We start from the raw sequence: 23511 nt of genomic DNA on the forward strand, positions 1-23511 counted from the left end.
TTTCTTGTCTGGCTCGCTGGCAACCGAACAGAGAAATGCTTCAGGACGTGGTGTCTCAGCGCAAGGTACCAAAAGGGAAAAGGAGAAGACGTCTGCACGTCACAGGTGCTTGTAAAACATCCCGAAATCCGAGAAGGAAAAATCAATTTAAGTGGAAGAATGTTAGAAAAATTCAAAAGCGAACAGCGTCTTCTTCTCATGCATCCTAGTTAGCTGACCTGGGACGCTCCGGGCACTCCGAGGGCAGACGAGGGGTCCTGGGTCCCCTCTGTCAATCTCGGCCTTGGCCCAGAAGTCCACTCAGAAGTCAGCTCAGGGTCAATGGCCCTACCATGGATGGCTCTGGTCCAAAAACCAAACAGCCGTCAAGACCAAAACAAATAAAAGCCAGCCAACCAAACAAACAAAAGCCCAGAACACCCACTGGATAGTGTCTAGACGAGTGCATTCACCATTTAGGTCTCTGTGTTTCTAGGCTGGTGGCAGGATGCGTGGCTGTTAAGGGGCCGGGACTGCAGTCCTCGGGGGCTGGGGCTCTCAGCAAATAGGGGGCATGTTCTTTCTGCATTGGAAGGAAAGAGACGGGGCAGGGGCTGGTCCAGGCCCTGAGCCGCCCTGGCCGCGCCCACCTGTTGTACCAGGAGGTCCCCGATCTTCTGGACGATGTAGTTGCGGTCACTGCCCTCCTCCAGGGACTCCTGACGGCGCTCCTTCAGCCGAGACAGGAAGTGGCCGTGCACCTCCAGCAGGTCGTCTGCGCCTGGGAAGAGCAGGCTGATGGCCTTGGGGCTGAACTGCAGCTCCTCCCGCAGGGCCCTGGAGTAGACCTTCAGCATGATCTTGAGCGTCCGCACGTGGTGGGCCTCCGTCTGCATCAGCTCTGCAGGGACAGGGACGCGGGACTTAGCGGTGCGGGGCCAACGCCCTGGCTCGGCCCTCCCTTGTCCCGCGACGGGCCAGGCCGGCTTCTCAGGTTTCTGTGAAGCCCTCGCCCTGGTGGTCTGACGGCCCAGGGGCCAGGCTTCCTGTCCTCCCGGGCCCAGCAGTGCTGGGGGGCCCAGCTTAAGGAGGCGGCGAGGGGTGGAAGGACATCAGGAAAGAGAGGACCCGGATGTGCGCTGGGACCTCAAATTCACAGGAGGGGTTCCTGCCTAATGTCAACCGAAGACGTTTCCAGGCTGTTTGAAACAAAGAAGACTGTTCTGACGAACACGCCTCCCAGGGATGTGAAACTTGCATGTCAGAGACCTGCCCCAGACTACAGCTGATGGGAAAAGTGGAGCTCCAGGGAGGATTTTAATTCACTGTTAAAGGCAAAGAAAGATTCGATTTTGTGATGGAGCTCCTCTGCCGTTTAAGTCAAGGCCTTGAAGTTGTTAGAGATGAAACAGAAGTCAGTGGTGCCGGCCGGGGCCAGGGTCGCCAGCCACGGGGCTGCAAGGAGTCTGCGCTTGCCCAGCAGTGGAGACAGCGTGGCACAGGGCTGCCCAGAGGGAAGCGATGGACGGCACCACCCCCCCGCCCTCTAGGCAGGACTCCTGGCCGGGCTCAGGCTCTCCTCCCCACCCACACCCCAACCTGCTCTGGCCCTGGCAGGGAGCTCAGTGTGTAAAATGCGGAAGGAAGTGAGTGTCCACTGGTGAGTGGACACCAACCACTGAGCAGTGTTGGAGGCCTGGAGGGACCCACGGGGGGGCACCCAGCCCAGGGATGGGCGGTGTCTGGGAGATGTGGTTTCCACGGTGACTGCAACATCCCATCTAAGGACAGCAGCTGCCCATGGCCAGGTTCTCCAACGGCCAGTGGGAAGGGGCGCCCAACCCGCAGCAGCACTACAGTCACACGCAGAGAGGGACCTGCCTCCAAAACCTCCACCACGCCCGGGCCTGTCTGTGGTCACCAGGGATGGCTGGGATGGGCCCAGGCGGTTTTCTCTCTCGGGGTCACCGGCAAGGTAAGGACGAGCCAGGACAGGGCATTCAGCCATTCCTGTCCTCGGGGACCGGTCCTCACAAAGCCCCGTCCGGCCACCGCCTTCCCGGCCCGGAAGGCAGGGCTCCCTGTAGGAGTGGGTGGAGTGGGCCACACAGTCTCAGGGAGGGTCAGCAGTGGAGCCCTGGCTCCCAGATGGAATTAATAAATTAAAAAAAAAAAAAAAATCAAGAAGAAGAAGAGGCAGGAGGTGGAGGAGGGGGAGAAGGAGGAGGAGGGGGGAGGGGGAGGAGGAGGGGGAGGAGAAGAGGGAGCGGGAGGGGAGGAGAAGGAGAAAAGGAAAAAGAAGAAGGAGGAGGGGGAGGAAGTGAAGGGCTGGCGTGGCAGGCCTCCTTACCATAAAGCACATCCTGCCTTTTCACCACCTCCCTCTTCTGTTTCTTCACATATGCGGGGTCCACGGAGAGGCTCCAGGACTCAGCCTCGAACTCGTGGGCATCTGCTTCGATCTCACGCCTCAGCGAGGCAGTGTAGGGGTCTGAGGGAAGAACAGGAGGCTGCTGCTCAGGGGCCCGGGGCCTGGCAGGCCTGGGGCTGCCCCTGCCCGTGCCGCCTGGACGCCCGGATGCGGGTCCTGGCGCCTCCCAGTGAGTGGAGACCACCTGACACCCGAGAAAGAATCGAGGTGACGGTACCTTCTATTAAGATGGAGTCAGCGTTCAAAGATGTAAGTGAAAGAGAGTCATCGGCTGCCTGCTTGAACTTCAGAGACAATGTGTCGGTTTCATCCATCTCTCCTGTGACTGGTCTAAATGGAAATCATAAAACCAGTCATTTAAAAAAACTGCATTAAACACACACACACACACACACACACACACATTCTACAAAGGCAAATCACGTTGTTACTCAATCTGATTAGATACTATTTGAGAACTTTCTGCCTATCAACATAAGCCTTAACTCACAGATCATTTTGAAAATTAGGAGACTATCTGTCAATGTGACATCAGGTCTTCTTCCATCAAAACTGCCTTTTTTGGGGGGGGAGTACAGTTGATGTACAATATTATATTAGTTACAGGTGTATAACATAGTGATTCACAATTTTTAAAGGTTATACTCCATTTATACTTATTAAAAAACATTGGCGATATTCCCTGTGTTGTATAATACACCCGTGTAGTTTATCTATTTTATTTTTTTAAATAAATTTATTTATTTAATTTATTTATTTTTGGCTGCGTTGAGTCTGTTGCTGCATGTGGGCTTTCTCTAGTTGCAGCAAGTGGGGGCTACTCTTTGTTGCAGTGCTCGGGCTTCTCATTGCGGTAGCTTCTCTGTTGCGGAGCATGGTGTCTAGACATGCGGGCTTCAGTAGTTGTGGCATGCAAGCTCAGTAGTTGTGGCTCATGGGCTCTAGAGCGCAGGCTCAGTAGCTGTGGCGCACGGGCTCAGTTGCTCCATGGCATGAGGGATCTTCCTGGACCAGGGCTTGAACCCATGTCCCCTGCACTGGCAGGCAGATTCTTAACCACTGCGCCACCAGGGAAGCCCTATCTATTTTATACATAGTAGTCTGTGCCTCTTAATCCCCTGCCCCTATCTTGCCCCTCTCCCCTTCCCTCTCCCCACTGGCAACCACTAGTTTGTTCCCTATATCTGCCATCAAAACTAACTTTAATTTAATGTTCAAGTACATTCTAAGGGTGCATTCATTATATGCTTCCTTTCCTGGCCACTGGAGCCCTCAGGAACCCCTGGAATTCTTTCTGGCCAGAGTAGGCTGGACACAGCCTCATTCCCACTTGAGATTGGAGGGAGAATCCTTTCTCGAGGAAAAAGAAAATCAGCTCCTTTCCCCACCGACTCATCCAAGGATGAGTGACATTTTTTTTTTTTTACATGAGGTTTTCTACCTGAATGCTGCTGAATGCAATATTATAAGAACCACCTCAAAGTCCTAGGAAAATCGGATTAAGGCATGAATAACAGGACACAAACTTCGCGGCAACCTCAGTGGACTCCCAGCCTCGTCTGGAGGACACAAAGGAGCCCTGTCCAAGGGTCCTTCAAGAGCAGGAAGCAAACTGGATCCAAATGGCCGAGGACCCCCAGAACACATCATTTTTGAAAAAGGAAAAGGAGTGAATCTCCAAAGCAGGTGTTAACAGCAATCTCGCCGCTGCAGGTGTTAACAGCAATCTCGCCGCTTGGTGGGGCTCTCCCCAACCCCCCCCACCCCCACCCCGAGGGTCTCCTTTCGGAGAGGCTGTCCTCGGGGTCCCTGAGGAAAGTCACCCCTGCTCCCTCCCTTCGTCAGCCCCTGTGGCAGAGGGAGTACCCGACTCACCCAAGTCTTGTCCCCGTTCCCGCCGGGCTGGGTGCTGGCTGTGGACCCCCCTTCTGCGAGACCGTCATGCCGACATTCCTGGCCAGGCCCGGGCTGCCATCGGACAGGAGGGTGGCCCTCGGGTGCTCCTTCAGGGATGCTGCGACGGAGGCAAAGACAGAGCTGGTGCTGAGGAAGTGGGCAGGGTAGCGGAGGTGGCCCGTCCGGAGGCCCCGCTCCGACTGGGGCCGCAGCACGGACAGAATCTTGGAGGTCAGCAGCTCGTTATCCAGAAAGACGTTCTCGCTCCACTTCCTGGGAAAAGAGCTGTAGAACGAGAGCTCGGGGCGGCCGCGGAGCGAGCTGGCCCCGTCGCTGCTCTTGGAGTGTGCGTTCCCCATGGTCACGCTGGGGGCACCGAGACCCAGCCGGGCTGTGCCGTTTTTATAGCCCCGGGGGTGATCCTTCTAGAAATGGAAAGCTGCTTCTCTTACTGTATTGGCTGAAGCCTCGGGTATGGAGGGCAGGAAATTGGTCCCCGCTGTGACCATTTAGTGTGGAAATCGCACAGTATTTTCTCCGCAGGTAAAATAAGAATGACACGACTACTCCTCCGCCCCATACCCCTCCGTCTTGGTAGGGGGTAAAAAGCAAAGAGCAGCTTACATCCACCGCAAAGAGTCTTAAGATCACGGATTGGGAGCTTGTGCCGACATCACACACATCTCAGATTGTAATTAATCTGAGACCGGCTGTCAGGATGATTCTGAGATGCGGAGACCATGGGGGTCTCTGGTGTTTGGCTGCACGCGCCACTGTTCGTAATTGCTCTGATAGAATTTGACTCCCAAGGTTGATGAGAGGCCCTGATCCTATATTATAAGGTGATCGTAAACCAACCTAACACACAACAGGGGTCCCGAAGGGTTGTCTGCCCTCATCTGCTCGTTAAGAGTTGGGATATTACTGTCGATGCCAACTACCTCCAATAGATCATATACTTGAATATGTTCTTCCCATATGTTATATGTTAATTCATTCGATCCTCTCAATAAGTATCAAGGTATGCAATCTTATCTTCACCTTGATAAATAAGGACAGTGAGAATTAAGAAGATGTGTACAATGTCCAGTGCCACTTATATTTGATAAATGAAAGCCCATGACATCACTCACAGGACTACCTGATTCAAATCTGCAACTTTTTTCATACTCGGTACTAGCAAGAATTTGTATGTTCTATTAAGGTCATAATCTAGAGACAAGTATTGATCTATTATAATTATACTTGAAGTACATGATTGTACTGGACTTTAGACACATACACCCAAACACATACATACACACACATAACAAAAACAAAAACAAACAACAACAAAAACAGAAATCTAGCATCAGATTGGATATTGAATAGAAAGGATGTTGAACACAAGTTAAGAGACAAAGAGTCAAATTATTTAAAAAAATAATGTGATATTAGAATAAGTGTTTAAAGAATGTGAATGTAATTTTTACCTTTTTTAATTAAAAAATATGTATTGAAAAGAAAAAAAAGAGTTGGAATGTTCAGATGTATTGTACCCACTGATCCTTCCCCATCGATGGAAAGATGCAGCTCTTGGAAAGCCAGGCTGTCATTAATGAGGCTGGTTTTTTTTTTCCTCCTCCTTTTTGACAAGTCGACCATTTAAGTCAAGCCTAGTTGCGACCGGCCGCTTGGCTAATTTATTTATTCTCAGGGTGAAAGCCACATTTGAAAGCTTTGCTCTAAGACAAACAGCAGCCTTGAAAAGAAATCTGGGGACTTCCCTGGTGGTCCAGTGGTTAAGACTCCACGCTCCCAATGCAGGGGACACGGGTTCCATCCCTGGTCAGGGAACTAAGATCCCGCATGCCGAGCAGCATGGCCAAAAAAAGAAAAAAAAAAGAAGAAATCTGTCCAGTGGCCTTCCTGACCCGGCTCCTGGGTCCCCAATGCACCCACCCACCAGTTTCTCTGTGTCACACAAGGAAAGCAGTTGGGACTCTGGTTCTGAGCAGCACGGAGACTACGTGATGCCATTTGGTCGGTGACCTCAAACATCCTGACGTCGTGATCATAAATAGCTAACAATGGCTATTATCATAGTAGACAAAGGTGACAAGGCTGTCGCTCACATACCAACACCCGTTTGCAATGGTGAAAATCATAAATCGAGGCCTCCACGGTCCAGGGCAGGCACTTCCCGGCATTTCTACGCCCAGTGAACTCCACCCAGGCAATTATGATCTGAATGTACAAATATGGGACAAATGCTAAAATGAAGACTTTGCCCTGGCATCCTGGTGCGGCTGACAGATTGCTCCTGTGATCCGAGGTCCTGCCTGAAGTCGGATGGATTCTGCTTTAATCAAACAGCCCACGGGAGGAAAAGTCACCCTAAACACCCTCTAAGAATCACTGGTTCCAGAGAATTTTTAGAAAATGATCGGTAATGCTAAATCTACGATAAATGGAATTAGATCTTCCTTGGATGATTAAGAAGACACTTGGAGGTTTTCATGTCTTGGGGGTCATGATTAGGGGCCCCAGGTACCACTGGACTCAAAAGGGTACAAGGGGTAGAATTCCAGCTAAAAGAATGATGAACTGGCCCCCTAAACGTATGATATAATTTACATATTCTGATCACTGGCTGTCTCCCCGGTAGAATGGAGGACAGTGCCTCCCACAAAACAGGTGCCAAGAAATCACTGTTTCACGGGGTTTTATTTAGCCATAAAAAGGAATGAAATTCTGACACTTGCTACAACGTGGACAAAACGTGAGGACACGGTGCTCAGTGAAATAAGTCAGACACAAAAACGACAAATACCCTCGGATTCCAGTTCTAGGAGGTCCCAACAGGAGTCAGGTTCATAGAGAGAAAAATTAGAATGAGGGGTTCCCAGGGGCTGAGGAAGGGGAATGGGGAGTTTTGTTTAACACGGACAGAGTATCAATTGGGGAAAATGAGGAGAGTTTTGAAGATGGATGGTGGTAGTGGTTGCCCAAAACTGTGAATGTACTTAATGCCACTGGACTGTACTCTGGTTAAACTGGTCACTTTTATGTTTATGTATATTTTGCCACCGTTTTTTAAAAAAGAAATCATTGTTTATTTAGGGTGATGGAATAGTTCTGCCTCTTGACTGTGGTATTGGTTACATCTACACCTGGAAAACATTTCATAGATACATACACTCCCCTTTCCCTCACAAGAGTGCAGGTAACAACTAGCAAAACCCAAATAGGGTCTGTCCCTGAGTTGATAACATTGTATCAATGTCTTGGTTTTGCCACTGGACTATGGTTATGTGAGATGTCACGAGTGGGGGATGCCTGGTGGAGGGTACACAGGAAGTCTATTTTTACAACTTCTTGTAAGTCTTGAACTACTCCAGAATAAAAAGTTACAGTCAATTCTTGTTATTCGCGGTAGTGACTGAATTAGCTAATACGGAACCACGGCTCCTAGGGGAGCTTCTGGCTGCACTTTTGCCAACCGGTCATCCTGTAACCTTGTTTTATGTGTGTTTCTATTGAAAAACGCATCATTTAACATATACTGTTGACTCATTAACCTTGAACTTGTGTCTGAACGAAGCTGGTCTAACAGATTTTCTCTGTAAGGCCCACTGTAGCCTTCTTGTGCTTAAGACCACTAGACAGCACTTCAGCGCTATGCTTGGGGGCCCCTTTGCCGAATCACCAACAAAGAGCTCCCCCCCACCAAAAAAAAAGGGCAAAACGTGTGGCACCAAATACACTGCAGAAAGGACACGTGTTTGCAGTATGAACCGAAGCAAGAATGCAGGGCACGGCCTGTTCGACCTCAGCTGGGAACGTGCGCCTCAGTGCCTCACATTTTTCACCGCAAGTGTCTCTGCACGTGACTGTGAAAACACCCCACAAGTACTGATTGGAGGGTTACAAATACATTTTAGCCAGTAGGTGAATTTGCAAAGACAGAATCCTGCATCCATACAATGCAATAGCATTCATCTAAAGAAGAAATGAGATGCTGAAACATGCTCCGATGTGGATGGACCCGGGAAATATCCTGCTGAGTGAAAGTGGTCAGGCACACAAGACCACGCAGTGTAGGATTCCATCTATAGGAAACATGCAGAATACGTAAATCCACAATGACGGAAAGTAGATCAATAGGTAGGTGCCTAGGACTTGGGGAGATTGGAGGGTGACAGCTAATGGGTATGGGGTTCCTCTTGGGGGTTCTAAAATTGATTGCGGAAAAAAAGGGGGGGAATTCCCTGGTGGTCCAGTGGGGGCCTGGGTGCGACCCCTGGTTGGGGAACTAAGATCCCCCAAGCTGTGCAGCATGGCCAAAAATAAAATAAAATAAATTGATTGCGGTGACTCTGAATACACTAAAAGCCACTGCACCGTACACTGAAATGGGTGCACTGTATGATATGTGAATTATACCTCAGTTAAAGCTGTTCAGCGGATAAACTCCTGTGAAGAAGGGTCACCTTTCTGCAGGAGAACAAGCCCAGTGATTTGTAGGTTTCACACCCAGTATGACTTAGTCATGCTGCCCCTGGCTCTGAGACAGACAGGAATCTGTATTTATCCTGCCCTCGTGTTTTCCTAAACCAGACAGCCATGGTGGGGCAGACAGGGGGTGGTGGGTCGCTGGGATCTGGGCTGTGCTGTCTGCACAGCCATCGAACCCGATTCGGAGCTTAATTAGCACCGTCTGCCCACCGCTGAGAGGTGCCATCGATCGGCATGCTCCTGGCCCGCTGCACAACCGGTCCACCACAGAGGGGACCCAGAGGAGAGCCACGAATGACAATGAGAAGTGAACGGTGAAAATGGAAAAAGTTCTTGGCTTGGAGGAAAAAACACACCCGTTCTCAGCCACAAACAGACAGCAGCCTCTTCTCATGATTTTTTTTTTTATTTAAAACCTGTTTTGCCTCGGTTTCTTCAAGTGTGGTCTCTGTGAGCAAATCAGACGACTAAGCTGGTGTGACAGCTACGATGATCCCACTCTGGGATTTTACTTGGACAACAGACCCCACGCCACAAAGTTCAGGTTAATAGGGGCTAATTTCCAGCGTACTTAGGCTCCCAAGTGACCTGCAGTCTATAAATCCTCTGATACACAAGCACAACCCCATCAGCCCTTGGGGGAATGTAAGGACCCACGAGGAAAGTCCATGAACAAGACCTGATAGTTAAGGACCTGCTGAAAGTCATTTTTCAAGGAAACTCATTATGACATATCAAGTGACCATCTTAATTGGGCTTAAACTGTCCTTTATAATCTAGAAGCATACTGGCTTCTAGAAACACCAACTTCCAAGCAAGAATTTTATATTCTAACCAACAAGGACCTACTGTATAGCACAGGGAACTATACTCAATATCTTATAATAATGGAAATTATTAATTATTAATAGTAATGGAAAAAAATCTGAAAAAGAATATATAGATATATATACGTATAACTGAATCACTTTGCTGTACACCTGAAACTAACACAACACTGTCAATCAACTATACTTCAATTAAAAAAAAAAAAGAATCCTATATTCTAAATGGCAGATTCCTCCTGCTGCTCGATGGGAAAGTAACTGGAAACATCTTTGGGAGGCAGCTGGGCCCAGGCACAGAGGTCCCTGCAGTTTTCTGCAAAAGGTCACGCAGGGGACTTCCTGTGCTCCCAATGCAGCCAGCCTGGGTTCGATCCCTGGTTGGGGAACTAGATCCCGCATGCCGCAACTAAAGATCCCGCATGCCACAACTAAGAAGTCCGCATGCCACAACTAAGACCCGGAGCAGCCAAAATAAACAAACAAATAAGTAAATAAATATTAAAAACAAAAAAACCACCAGCTGCCTGGCAGTTTCAAAGGCTTGGCTTCGAAACAGCTGCCCCTTTTCTCATATTTGGCCAGGTCCTAGGCCCCCCTCCCTGCCCCCATTCTTTGTGTCTTCGAAGACTTTTCTCTCAGGCTGCGAGTGCCACCTGTCTCTGGAGAGTTCTAGCAAGCACGGGCTGCGGGTGAGTGTTCGAGAGACAATTAAGAAAATCTGATACCAAATGAAGTTTTCAGTTCACAGTTCCCGGCTTGGCAGCCACCTGGGAATAGACTAAATCAATGCCGAGACAACTCATTGATTTCTCTGCCCTGCTTCAGTTGGATGTTACAAAAGCAAGACAGCATAAAAAAGAAAAAAAACAAAAATACAGGAGGGGGGAAAAAAAAACCCCAAACCCCAAACCTTAACCCCATGCCTCAGAGGACAAAGAGAGAAAAAAAAAAAAAGAAAAAAAAAGAAAAGAAAAAAAAAACAGGCATATTGGGGCTTAGAAATGTGAGCCAGAAAGAATACTCTCTGTGAACCTGAAATTAAAAAAATACATAAGCCCCCCCCCCATTCCCAAATTATGTCAAACCCAGCAAACATCACTTAAAAAAGAATTGCGGGATCTTCTTGACTGCGTGTGCAGAAGACTTAAAAATCGCAAAACAGTATAAAAGTAGAAATAACCTGTACTGCTACCACCCACAGTTAATTGCTTCTGGAATGAAGATTTATAAGTTGAGAATTAATGTTTAATAATGAGTGATCTAGAGATCTGTGTTGAAAAATCCTTCACGTATAGCAAAAGGATAATATAGTAGCAAATATATATTTTTGGCGTAAATATCATGCAGGACATGTGGGTTATACCATCAAGCGATATGCTTGCAAATCACTATTCTACAAAACAGTTTGTATTATTCTATGGATAATTCCGGAAGTTAATGCAGAAAGGACCAATGGCCATGTCTGTGGGCATAAAAATGAACCTCAACCTAAACTTCATGCTTTTCACAAACAAGAACTCAAAATGGACCACAGATTTAAACAGAAAATGTAGAACTATAAGACTTTTCAGAGCTAAAATAGGAGAAAATCTTCAGGAACTGGGGCTTGGATGGGTGAAAGAGTTCTTTGCTATGACACCAGAAGCCTGATCCACAAAAGAAAAATATATCTTTAAATTGACTTCGTCATAATTAAAAACATTTGCTTGGGCTTCCCTGGTGGCGCAGCGGTTGAGAATCTGCCTGCCAATGCAGGGGACACGGGTTCGAGCCCTGGTCTGGGAGGATCCCACATGCTGCGGAGTAACTAGGCCCGTGAGCCACAACTACTGAGCTTGCGCGTCTGGAGCCTGTGCTCCGCAACAAGAGAGGCCGCGATAGTGAGAGGCCCACGCACCACGATGAAGAGGGGCCCCCGCATGCCGCAACTAGAGAAAGCCCTCACACAGAAATGAAGACCCAACACAGCCAAAAATAAATAAATAAATAAATAAAAAATAAAAATAAAGGAATTCCTTTAAAAAAAAAAAGTAAAATAAATATCCTTTAAAAAAAAAAAAAGAAAAAAAAATCCTTTAAAAAAAAAAACAAAAACATTTGCTTGTGGAAGATCTGTTAAAAGGATGAAAAGACAGGCTATGGAGTGGGAGGAAATATTTTGCAAACTGCCTATCTGACGAAGGACTAGCATTTGGAATATATGACGTGCTCTCAAAATCCAACAGTAAAAATACAAACAACCCATTCAGAAAATGAGCATAAGAGATGAAGACTACATTTCACTGAAGAAGATATACAGATGGCAAAAAAGCACATGAAATGATGTTCAACATCATTTAGCCATCAGAGAAATGCAAAACCACCGTGAGCCGTCACTACCAGAACGGCTAAAATAAAAAACGGTGAAGATGCTGAATGCTGGTGAGGATGTGGAGAAACTGGATCACTGGATCACTCATACATTGCTGGCGGGAATGTAAAAGGGTGCAGCCGCTCTGGAAAACAGTTGGGTGGTTTGTAAAGAAAACTAAACAATTGCATTCTTGTGTATTTATCTCAGAGAAATGCAAAACTCAGGTCCAGACAGAAACCTTTACATGACAGTTCGCAGCTGCTTTGAGGCCAAAACAGGAAACAACACAGATGTCCTTCACTGAGTAAATGGTCAGACAAACTGCGGTCCACCCATGCCACGGAATACTGCTCCGCAAGGAAAAGGAACTGTTGATAACACACAACAACCTGGGTGGATCTCACGGGCATCATACTGAGATAAAAGCCAATCTCAAAAGGTCACCATATGATTCCATTTATGTAACATTCTTTTTTTTTTTTTTTTTTTTTTTTGGCTGCACCGAGCAGCTTGTGGGATCTTAGTTCCCCAACCAGGGCTCAAATCCAGGCCCCCAGCAGGGAAAGTGCGGAGTCCTAACCATTGGGCCACCAGGGAATTCCCTATGTAGCATTCTTGAAATGACAAAATTATAGAGATAGAAAAAAGATTTGTGGTTGCTGGAGTTATCCGTGGGGGGGGGGGGGCGGGCGCGTGAAGAGTGGGTGAGAATATAATGCAGAAGTTCAAGGGCAATCTGTGGTGATGGAACAGTCCTGCATCTTGAGGGAAGTGGTGGCTGTGGGAATCTACACATGTAATAAAATGGCATTGGACCAGACTCACATATTGTCCAGATGACAATTTCCTCGTTTTGATATCCTATTATATTTTAGTTACAAAGAAGTAACCAGTGGGGGAAACTGCGTGAGGGGTACACATGACCTCTCTGTACCACCTTTGCAATTTCCTGTGAATCTGTAATGATTTCAAAAGAAAAAGTGTGAAACAAACAAAAGCATCACCACCAACAAAAAAAAGAAAGAACACTCATGCCCAAAGTCATAAACAGCTCCTGCTGTCATAATAAAATAACAATTTGGGTGGCTTAAACAATAGAAATTTATGCCTTACAGTCCTGGAGGCTGGGAAGTCCAAGACTAAGGTGACAGTAGATTCGGCCTTTGCTGAGGGCTTGCTTCCTGGCTTCAGACGGCCACATTCTTGCTGGGTCATTACATGGTAGAGAGAGTGAGAACAAGCTATCTAGAGTTTTTTCTTATAAGGGCACTAATCCCATCATGGGGGCTCCACTCTCATGACCTCATCTATTCCAATCACCTTGCAAAGGCCCCACCTCCTATTACCATCACGCTGGGGGATTAGGGATGCAACATGGGAATTTGGGGGGAACACAATTCAGACCAGAACACAGTGAATAAAGCCGTGTTTCCTGCAAACTCATTTAATTCCAGAGCTTCTCTTATCACTCACTGGACACCTAAGCAGAAAGAACAAGCAGCCTTCCTCTTTCTTCCCTTCCTTCATCTCTTAGAGGGAAGGCCTCTTAAGAAGAATTCCTGCAGAAGGTGATGGACACTCAACCGAGATCTCAGAGAGCAGTTCTGATGGCCAAGGAGGAGGGTCTGGGAATAGTGCTTTGTAAGAAAGGCTTGGAGACATTCAGAGAGGGTTACAGTGAAAACGAGAAATGCCCGAGGACCTCATGGCAAGTCACCATAATTTGGGAGAAGAGACTGTAAGAGTATAAAAAGTAATGAGAGGGACTTCCCTGGTGGTCCAGCAGTGAGGACTCGGCGCTTCCACTGCAGGGGGCATGGGTTTGATGCCTGGTTGGGGAACAAAGATCCCACAAGCTTCGCAGTGCGGCCAAAAAAAAAACAACAACAAAAGAGCCACCCAACGGGGATGTGGGGCTGCTCCACTGAGAGTGGCCGAACACAAGACTTTGTCCTGGCTGGAAACCTGGGGACATCGTGCAGAAGCCTCTGCCAGGGGCCACCATGTAAAAGAGAAATGAGCAAAGGTGTGGATGGTAAGAAATGATACCTGGTTGAGAGAGCTGCCAGACGGCCCTGGGCCAGCCATCCCTGCCTGTCCCCGACCTCATGGGAGAATCTGCTCTTAATGAGTAAATCCCCAACATCACCGCAAGGCTTAGAGAAAATTTACTTTGGGGACTTCCCTGGTGGCACAGTGGTTAAGAATCTGTCTGCCAATGCAGGGGACACAGGTTCGAGCCCTGGTCCGGGAAGATCCCACATGCCGTGGAGCAACTAAGCCCATGTGCCACAACTACTGAGCCTGTGCTCTAGAGCCTGCAAGCCACAACTACTGATCCCACGCGCCACAACTACTGAAGTCCGCACACCTAGAGCCTGTGCTCTGCAACAAGAGAAGCCACCATAATGAGAAGCCTGCGCCCCGCAACAAAGAGTAGCTCCTGCTCGCCGCAACTAGAGAAAGCCCGCGTGCAGCAACGAAGACCCAACGCAGCCAAAAAATAAATAAATTAAATAAAATAAAATAAATTTAAAAAAAAAAAGAAAAATTTACTTTGTTATTAGCGTGAATGTTAAATACGGTCATCCCTCGGTATCCAGAGGGGATTGGTTCCAGGGCCTCTAAGGATGCCAAAATCCCAAAACCCAGGATGCTCAAGTCCCTCATATGAAATGGCAAAGTATCAATACAGTTGACCCTTGAACAACACGGGTTTGAACTGTGCAGGTCCACTTATAGCGGATTTTTTTCCCCCACTAAATATGTGCTATAGTACTATACAATCCGTGGTTGGTTGAACCTGAGGATGTGGAGCCACAGATATGAAGGGCCAACTATAAAGTTATACTCAGATTTTCGACTGCACAGAGGGTCAGCGCCCCTAACCCCCCCACCCCCCACACTGTTCAGCTGAATCTGCATAGAACCTATGCACACCCTCAGGTATGCTTTAAATCATCTCAAGGTTACTTATCATACCTAATACAATGTAAATGCTAGGTAAATAGTTGGCTGCGAGCACAGCAAATTCAAGTTTTGCTTTCTGGAAGTTTCTGGAGTATTTCTGATCCTTGGTTGACTGAATCAAGGATGTGGAACCTGTGGATATGGGGGGTGGGCAACTGTACCTTGTCTGTTTAGCTAAGGAACTGTGCCCAACTCATTGTCTGCCTGTGTCTAGAGAAAAGGGAACTGCGTGATCTTTTATGCATGTGTATCTTGCTGAAAATTAGTCCAAGTAAAAGATTTTTGGAAAGCTCAGGTCTGAAATGACATTTCGCTGGGTACACCTGACATTTGTGAATGTTACGTTCCCGAACGGGGCCTGCAACTTAGGAAGCATATGTACCTTAAAATTAAAACAAAAACAAACAATAACAAAAATGAATGGCCAAGGAGCTTCCTCTCTCTGAAATGGGTTGGTTGGTAGATAACTTGGAGGTTCATCACCTGAATGGCATTTTCCTTTTCTCCAATGACATCAATGAATATGTTGGTACCAAAATGCAGTAATGTTTTATAATGAGTAGATGCCTGCCTATTGTGATTATAGATAATTCCTCCTTTGTTTGGTTTTGTGTTAAGAGTTTACTTTCGAGAAGAAGAAGAAAAGAGGGGTTTATTTCAAAGACCTGATATCTGAGAGTAAAGGGGGAAGGGGGGGGGTCTTAAAAATTTGGAAGATGAACCCAGACAAAACTATAATTCAAAAAGATACATGCACCCCAATGTTCGTAGCAGCACTGTTCACAATAGCCAAGACATGGAAGCAGCCTAAATGTCCATTGACAGAGGAATGGATAAAGAAGATGTGGTACATATACACAATGGAATATTACTCAGCCATAAAAAAGAATGACATAATGCCATTTGCAGCAACATGGACGGACCTAGAGATTATCATACTAAGCGAAGTAAGTCAGAGAAAGACAAATACCATATGATATCACTTATAGGTGGAATCTAAAATACGACACAAATGAACATATCTACGAAACAGAAACAGACTCACAGACATAGAGAACAGACTGGGGGAGGGATGGATTGGGAGTTTGGGACTAGCAGATGCAAACTAGTACATACAGGATGGATAAACAACAAGGTCTTACTGTGTAGCACAGGGAACTATATTCAATACCCTAATAAACCATAATGGAAAAGAATATAAAAAGAATATATATATATATATATATATATATATATATATATATATATATCTGAGTCACTTTGCTGTACAGCAAAAATTAACACAACGTTGTAAATCAACTATACTTCAATAAAATAAAAAATGTGGAAAATGATTTGATGAAGAATCATGAGGAGTAAGGAAAGGGGGCAGGATCTGAAGGAGGAGGATGAGGGGCTGCCAAGGAAGACCACCAAGTTCAGATTTTCAAGGACTGGTTATTAGAACTGGACAATGCATAATTGCAAAGGATGACAATATTAGGGAAGTAGCTCAAAAGTGAAATCCGCTAAGTGCAATGTGGGCTCCTGGGCTGGATCCTGGCACAGAAAACCTGGTGAAATCTGAATAAAGTACGGAGTTTAGTCAACAGTAATGTGAACATCAGGGGAAACTACGTGGGGGGTATAAGGAAACTCCGTACTCTCTTTGCAAGTTTTTTATAAATTGAAAACTATTCTCAAATGACAGTTTCCTTTTTTTAAAAAAAAAGTTAAGTTCGGGAGGAACTGAGCCTTGTTAAAAACAAAAGAATAACATTTGAAAAGGTATGTGTGTGCGGGTGCTCCGAGTTATGTTTCAAAAGGTCAGGAATGGGCCAGGCCCCTCTTGGGACAGAGGGAGGGAAGTGACAAATAATCGAAAATATTTAGGGACACCCATGTTCACAGCAGCATTATTCACAGTAATGCTGAGGTGGAAGCAATCCAAGTGTCTATCGATGAATGAAAGGATAAACGAAACGTGGTCCTTTCATAACACTGGAATGTTATTCAGCCCTAAAAAGGAAGGAGATTCTGACACCTGCTACAACATGGATGAACCTTGAGGACATTATCCTCAGTGAAATAAGTCAGACACAAAAGCACAAGTACTGTATGATTCCACTCATGTGAGGTCCCTAAATGAGTCACATCCACAGAGACAGGAAGTAGATGGTGGGTGTCAGGGGCTGGGGGTGGGGGATGAGGAGTCAGCATTTAATGGGGACAGAGTTTCAGTTTTGGAAGATGAGAAAGTTCTGGAGATGGATGGTGGGGATGGTTGCACCACAGGGTGAATGTACTTAGTGCCACTGAATTGTGCACTTAAGATGGTTAAGATGATAAAGCTTTTGCACAGCAAAGGAAACCATAAACAAAACAAAAAGACAACCTACGAACTGGGAGAAAATATTTGCAAATGATGTGACTGATAAGGGCTTAATTTCCAAAATATACAAACAGCTCATACAATTCAATAACAAAAAACCCCAAAAAACCCAATCGAAATATGGGCAGAAGACAAAAATAAACATTTCTCCAAAGACATACAGATGGTCAATAGGCACATGGAAAGATGCTCAACATTGTTAATTACTAGAGAAATGCAAATCAAAACTACAATGGGGTACCACCTCACACAGGTCAGAATGGCCATCATTAAAAAGTCTACAAATAATAAATGCTGGAGAGGGTGTGCAGAAAAGGGAACCTTCTTACACTGTTGGTGGGAATGTAAATTGGTGCAGCCACTATGGAAAACAGTGTAGAGGTTCCTCAAAAAACTAAAAACAGAGTTATCATATGATCCAACAATTACACTCCTGGGCATATACACAGACAAAACTATAATTTGAAAATATACATGCGCCCCTATGTTGATAGCAGCACTATTCACAATAGCCAAGACATGGAAACAACCTAAACGTCCATCGACAGATGAATGGATAAAGAAGATGTGGTATAATATACATATACAGTGGACTATTTCTCAGTCATCAAAAAGAATGAAATAATGCCATTTGCAGCAACATGGATGGACCTAGAGATTATCATACTAAGCGAAGTAAGTCAGACAGAGAAAGACAAACACCATATGATATCACTTATATGTGGAATCTAAAATATGACACAAATGAACTTATCTACAAAACAGAAACAGACTCGCAGACACACAGAACAGACCTGTGGTTGCCAAGGGGCTGGGGGAGGGAAGTACTGGGAGTTTGGGATAAGCAGATGCAAACTATTATATACAGGATGGATAAACATCAAGGTCCTACTGTATAGCACAGGGAACTATATTCAATATCCTGTGATAAACCATAATGGGAAAAAATATAAAAAAGAATGTGCATATGTATAACTGAATCACTTTGCTGTACAGCTGCAATTAACACAACATTGTAAATCAACTATACTTCAATAAAATTAAAAATAAAATAAAAACAAAAAAAGATGGTTAAGATGATAAAGTTTATGCATATTTTACCTCTATTAAAGATGAAAACAAAATTAAAGGACCCAGAGTGTGTCCACATAATACCACTTGACAGAGAAGAAATGAGACTCCCCCCTCCCCATTTTTTTGGGCCACACCGCGTGGCTCGTGGGGTCTCAGTTCAGGGATTGAACCCGGGCCACAGCAGTGAAAGCCCGCGATCCTAACCACTAGGCCACCAGGGAACTCCCTAAAACGAGACTCCTTAACCGTGGTTTCCTTCTGTCTCCTCTGTTGGTGAGATGGCACTTGGACCAGGAAGGATCAGAGAAAACACGTTGAGAAGGGCGTCGAAGCTCAATGCAGGACGAGGGACGTGTAGCTGACCTCAACTCCTCAGTACCTGGCACATGGCTGTCCAGGGACACAGATGGCACCAACTAAAGTCGCCAGATCGGACAACTTTTGCGTCAGACACGGAGACAGTTGGCTGAGCTTGTGTGGAGTGCCTTTCGGAAGCCAGGGAGGGCAGAGTGACAGAAAACAACAGAAGGGCAAAGAGACCCTGATTGGAAAAGAGGAAGGAAGTTAATCTTACAAACTCGATGTTAATCACTGGCAAAAAATGGCTTATGGGCTGTGGGGATGGGAAATAGGCTGTGAATCCTGGGTTTCCCGTTTCCTGGAACAAATCAAGACTAAACTCTGAGAGGTGTACTTTGCAGCCCTACAGGAGAGTAGACAGAGAGAAGGTGTTTATAGCCACTACAGCAAATGGGTCGCTAATCCTCGTGGCTCTGGGCACAGTGGGGAGACAGAGTGGATACGGGCCCCTGTGGTATCAGCTAGGTGCTGGCTGAATCCCTCATGACATCCATGTAAATTCCAGGGGGTATTAAGAACTGATGAGTGCAGGCTGGGCGACTTTAAAATTTACTGGGCATCCACACTCAAGCTTGGTAATGGACTGATCTTACGTAGAAAGAGGGTCTCTAGTGGAATGCCAAAGGGCTCTGTCCTCGGTCTTGCCTGAGATGAGACCATAGGAGGCTCGCTTATCAAATTCACAGATGACATGGAGCAGAGAAGCTGCCCCAGATTTTGTTTGGAAATAAAGACAGAGAGATGAAGTAACACAAAGCTCCTTTTTTTTTTTTTTTTTTTTGGGCCGCCCCGCGTGGCACGCAGGATCCCTGACCACTGATCGAACCTGGGCCGCCTGCAGTGGAAGTGCCGAGTCCTAACCACTGGACCGCCAGGGAATTCCCAAACACAAAACCATCTTGATAGGCTACTATGGAGGAAATATCAAGAGATTCAGCAAAGATGGGGGCCATGGGAGGTTCCCACCTGTAGCAGCAGCACAGGTGAGAAAACCAAAGGGGTTTCTGGTGCCTGCAGGCAGGCTCGATAAACCAACAGTGTAGTGCACACAGGGTGGGTCATCTTAGGTCACAGCAGTATCAGTGCGATAACCAGAGCTAGGAGGGCCAAGCTGCTGGCCGGCCAAGCCTGCCCTGGAGTTTATCTAGGGCCTGGGCCAAGTTCAGTGAGTTCATTGGCTGGAAGTGGCACCCAGAAAGCTGTGTTCTAATAAGTACCATGGAGGGTCGGATGCAGGCGGACTGAGGCCCCCATGAGGGCCAACTCGGGCTGAGTGGGGTATGCCCCGCAGAGTTTATAGAACTACTGAGGGGTTCCAGCCGTGAATTGAGAGGAAGGGGCCGAAGGATGGGGGTGATGCTTGGAGGAAAGGAAGTCCAGGATGGCAGTCCCCATGAAGGGCTGGCTCATGGGTGGGCGTGGAATTGGGCTCTCCTGGGGGGCTCCCCTATGTAACAGGTGACGTTAACACAGACGAGGGATTTCTAGTTTTCCATAATAATTAAATAGCAACCGCCTGGGATTTCACAAACCAGATGGAACCACTGCTCCTGTTTTAGCACATTCCTTTCCATTCTTATTTCTGTTCATTTCAATGAGGTCACATGGTCGCCAACCATCAACCATTTCCGACCTACAAAAACGACCATTTCCGACCTACAAAAACGACCATTTCCCACGGTTTGACCTAATACACGGGTGAGCTCCTGCCCAAACTTAATTTTACATCCTGCCTTTCTGCTAAAGATGTGTCATAAACATTCTGCCAGCCTGTCAAATATATCGTGTAAAGCTTTTACAACAGCTTTCTCATGGAAATCTTTTGCAGTGGCTGTAAAATCACTTATTAAACACGACCATTCCTCTCATGTCGTGTTCTTGGGGTATTTCCAACGTTTCCCGTGGTTGTAAATTAAACTGTGATGGACGTCTGCGTGACACACTTCATCAGCAATGGATACTCTCCTGGGATAAATTCTTAGCAGCCGGGTCCCCCACCCCTTGTTTCCACAGTCCATCTTCCCCCACCATAGCACAGCCTGTCCGGAAGCTTCCTGAGAGCAGGCCGCTGTCTGGTCGAGCGCTGTATCCCCAGCTACTGGGGAGCTTAGTGGGTCACACTCTGCAAGCAGGGTCGAGGGTCTGGATTCTCAGATACTTTAGATCTACTCAAAAGAGCTCTTCGGGGGGCGGGGGGAAGGGATAAATTGGGAGATTGGGATTGACATAGACACACTACTATATATAAAACAGATAACTAATAAGGACCTACTGTATAGCACAGGGAACTCTACTCAGTACTCTGTAATGACCCAGATGGGAAAAGAATCTAAAAAAGAGTGGCTATAGGTATATGTATAACTGATTCGCTTTGCTGTAGAGCAGAAACTAACACGATGTTGTAAATCAACTCTACTCCAATAAAAATTAAAAAAAAAAAAAAAAAAAAGAGCCCTGCTGAGCACTGTGGTGAGCTGGGAGCACGTGGCCTCCCCCCACCAGGGAACTTGGACTTGACACACTTCCCAGGAAGAGGTGGCTTCCCCTCCGCCCACACTCATTCTCTCCCCGCATTGTCCCTGGGGCCCCTCCCCGTGCTCTTCGGGAGCCTCCGCCCCTCTGTGCAGGGCCCTCCCTCCGTGCCAGCGGGACAAGTCCTGGCCGTTTAGCCAAGGCTGTGACCTCCTTGGGTGGCTGCCCGTCCAGACTTGCCACCCCGGTCCCTCCCCACCTGCTGCCTGCGCGGCTTCCCACACACCTGATCGGCGTCCCCATGGCTTTGGTATAAAGTCCTAACTCCCTGGCCTGCTTGTGCTGGACTCTCCAGGGTTCGGGCCCCTCCCAGGCCTCACCTCTTGCCACCAATTGCACCCTGTACCCCAAGTGTGCTGTCATGCAGCACTGGGGAGCCGTGGAGTCCCTGGGGGCCCCGGCCCAGGTGCCCCTTTGCTCGGCCAGCTTTGGGGCCAGGTCAGAGTCCCTCTGGGTTGCCCTGCCCTGCTCCCCACCCTCGTGGTCTAGGCTTTCCGGTGCGCTTCCGCTACCTGCCCCCCACCCCCCTGCACACACTGCTTCCATCTCATTGCCTCAGGCCTCATCAAACCTTGACCTCCTCGAGGGTGACATCACCGGCCATCTCTGTGCTCACGGCACAGGTACACAGAAAGACCTGGTCCCTGCCAGGACGGTCAAGGGCAGACACCCAAGGGTGAGGCCTGCAGGGGTCGGGTGCGAGCCCGTCCTTGGCTATTTCACTTTAAAGACAACTTATCACCTTTCCACTTAAAAAACAAACAAAATCTCCACGGAACAGACTGGGCTCTGCTGGAAGGTGGGGGAAAGAAATGAGGGTCTGTCAACCCTCATGGCTCCTCTCTTGATGAACTCCCTGCCCACCCGCCCACCCGCCCCAGAACCTTATGCACTTTCTCACCCCCAGACCTGTCATTTACTGAGCCAGCATCACCCCGACAGGACCTGTCCCGTCCTGTGCGCCCTGAAAGTTGACCTCCCCCTGCCCAAGCCCACTCTTCTCCTGGGGTCTCCGTGGCCCTCTTGCTACCCTGGCTGACTTCATGAGGACAGCTTTCCTCCTCTGCACGGTGCCCAAAGACATTCCCACCCTTGGGAACTGGGCAGGCACAACTGCCCTTGGCCCCAGAGGGTGGGCTTTCCTGGCAGAGTTTATTTATTTTTATTTTTATTTTTATTTTTATTTATTTATTTATTTAGGCCACACTGTGTGGCTTGTGGGATCTTAGTCACCCGACCAGGGATCGACCCCGGACCCTCGGCAGTGAAAGCTCGGAGTCCTAACCACTGGACCGCCAGGGAATTCCCTCCTGGCAGGTTTTAAAGTTCTGTGTCTGCAAGCAGGCCAGACGGAACCCCATTACCCGTCTGGAAGCGGGGTGATGGGCCAGGTGGCCTCTAGCTTGTCAGGGGAAAGATGAGGGCGGGGCCGTGGGTGGTCTCATCTCTAACCCCCCAGATCAGGACCCTGTCTCCCTGGGGCTCCTCCAGCCCCAGAATTCTGAGAGATGCAGGAGGCTCTTCAAAACCTTTCCACACTGCAAGGTGACCTCTGATTAAAAAGTTCTGATGGCACACTAAAGAAAAACTCAGGTGCGTGGGGAGAAACCACACCCTTCCATGAAAACTGTTCGAAGCTGCTTTTTCTTCCGGGACATCTAAGAGTCAGGGACGCTTCATGACACAAAATATACGCTAACTATTCATGTGAGACCTTTATCCCGGCAGAAATGGGCCAATCCGTCCCCATGATCCCTCAAGCAGTCTAGCATAATTTCGGTGACACGATGTGTAGAAAAATATTACTCTGATTTTGCATAAGGGAAAAAATGAGGTTGGCATGGGACAGCTAGATTTTAGTGCCCAAATCACTAGATGTCAATTAAGTAGCTGGTGTACTGCCTAGGAGTGAATTCTTAGTAAGTGTTCTTTTTTTTAAAATATATTTATTTATTTATTTATTATTTATTTTTGGCTGCATTGGGTCTTCGCTGCTGCGTGCGGCTTTCTCTAGCTGCGGCAAGCAGGGGCCACTCCTCACCGTGGTGCATGGGCCTCTCACTGCGGTGGCCTCTCCCGCTGCTAGAGCTTGGGCTCCAGCCACATGGGCCTCAGTAGCTGTGGCCTGCGGGCTCTAGAGCGCAGGCTCAGCAGTTGTGGCTCGCGGGCTCTAGAGCGCAGGCTCAGTAGTTGTGGCGCACGGGCTCAGTTGCTCCGCGGC

At 47.4% G+C, this 23511-nt stretch overlaps 2 protein-coding genes across 5 annotated transcripts in view; both read right to left on the minus strand.

Moving 5' to 3' along the window:
• The window catches only part of ARHGEF18 (Rho/Rac guanine nucleotide exchange factor 18), a 60833-nt gene that overhangs the window by 22444 nt on the left and 14878 nt on the right, over positions 1-23511 (minus strand). For 2 of the 4 annotated variants that reach the window (XM_082379823.1, XM_082379822.1), the window contains exons 1-4: positions 4286-6158; positions 2628-2740; positions 2330-2470; positions 630-880 (exon numbers count right to left, since the gene is read on the minus strand). In XM_082379823.1, the coding sequence (XP_082235949.1) occupies positions 630-880; positions 2330-2470; positions 2628-2740; positions 4286-4665 (885 nt within the window). In that variant the 5' untranslated portion in view covers positions 4666-6158. Of the gene's footprint in view, positions 1-629; positions 881-2329; positions 2471-2627; positions 2741-4285; positions 6159-23511 lie in introns of those variants that run through there. The other 2 variants (XM_082379824.1, XM_082379821.1) reach the window with 2 other exon arrangements.
• LOC309623204 (rho guanine nucleotide exchange factor 18-like) overlaps positions 13896-23511 on the minus strand; it is a 36537-nt gene continuing 26921 nt past the window's right edge. The window contains exon 9 of the mRNA XM_082379843.1: positions 13896-18939. Within this exon, the coding sequence (XP_082235969.1) occupies positions 18845-18939 (95 nt within the window). The 3' untranslated portion in view covers positions 13896-18844. The remainder of the gene's footprint in view (positions 18940-23511) is intronic.

Source organism: Balaenoptera borealis (assembly GCF_965194805.1).
Source record: "Balaenoptera borealis genome assembly, chromosome: 2".
Classification (NCBI taxonomy): Eukaryota; Metazoa; Chordata; class Mammalia; order Artiodactyla; family Balaenopteridae; genus Balaenoptera; species Balaenoptera borealis.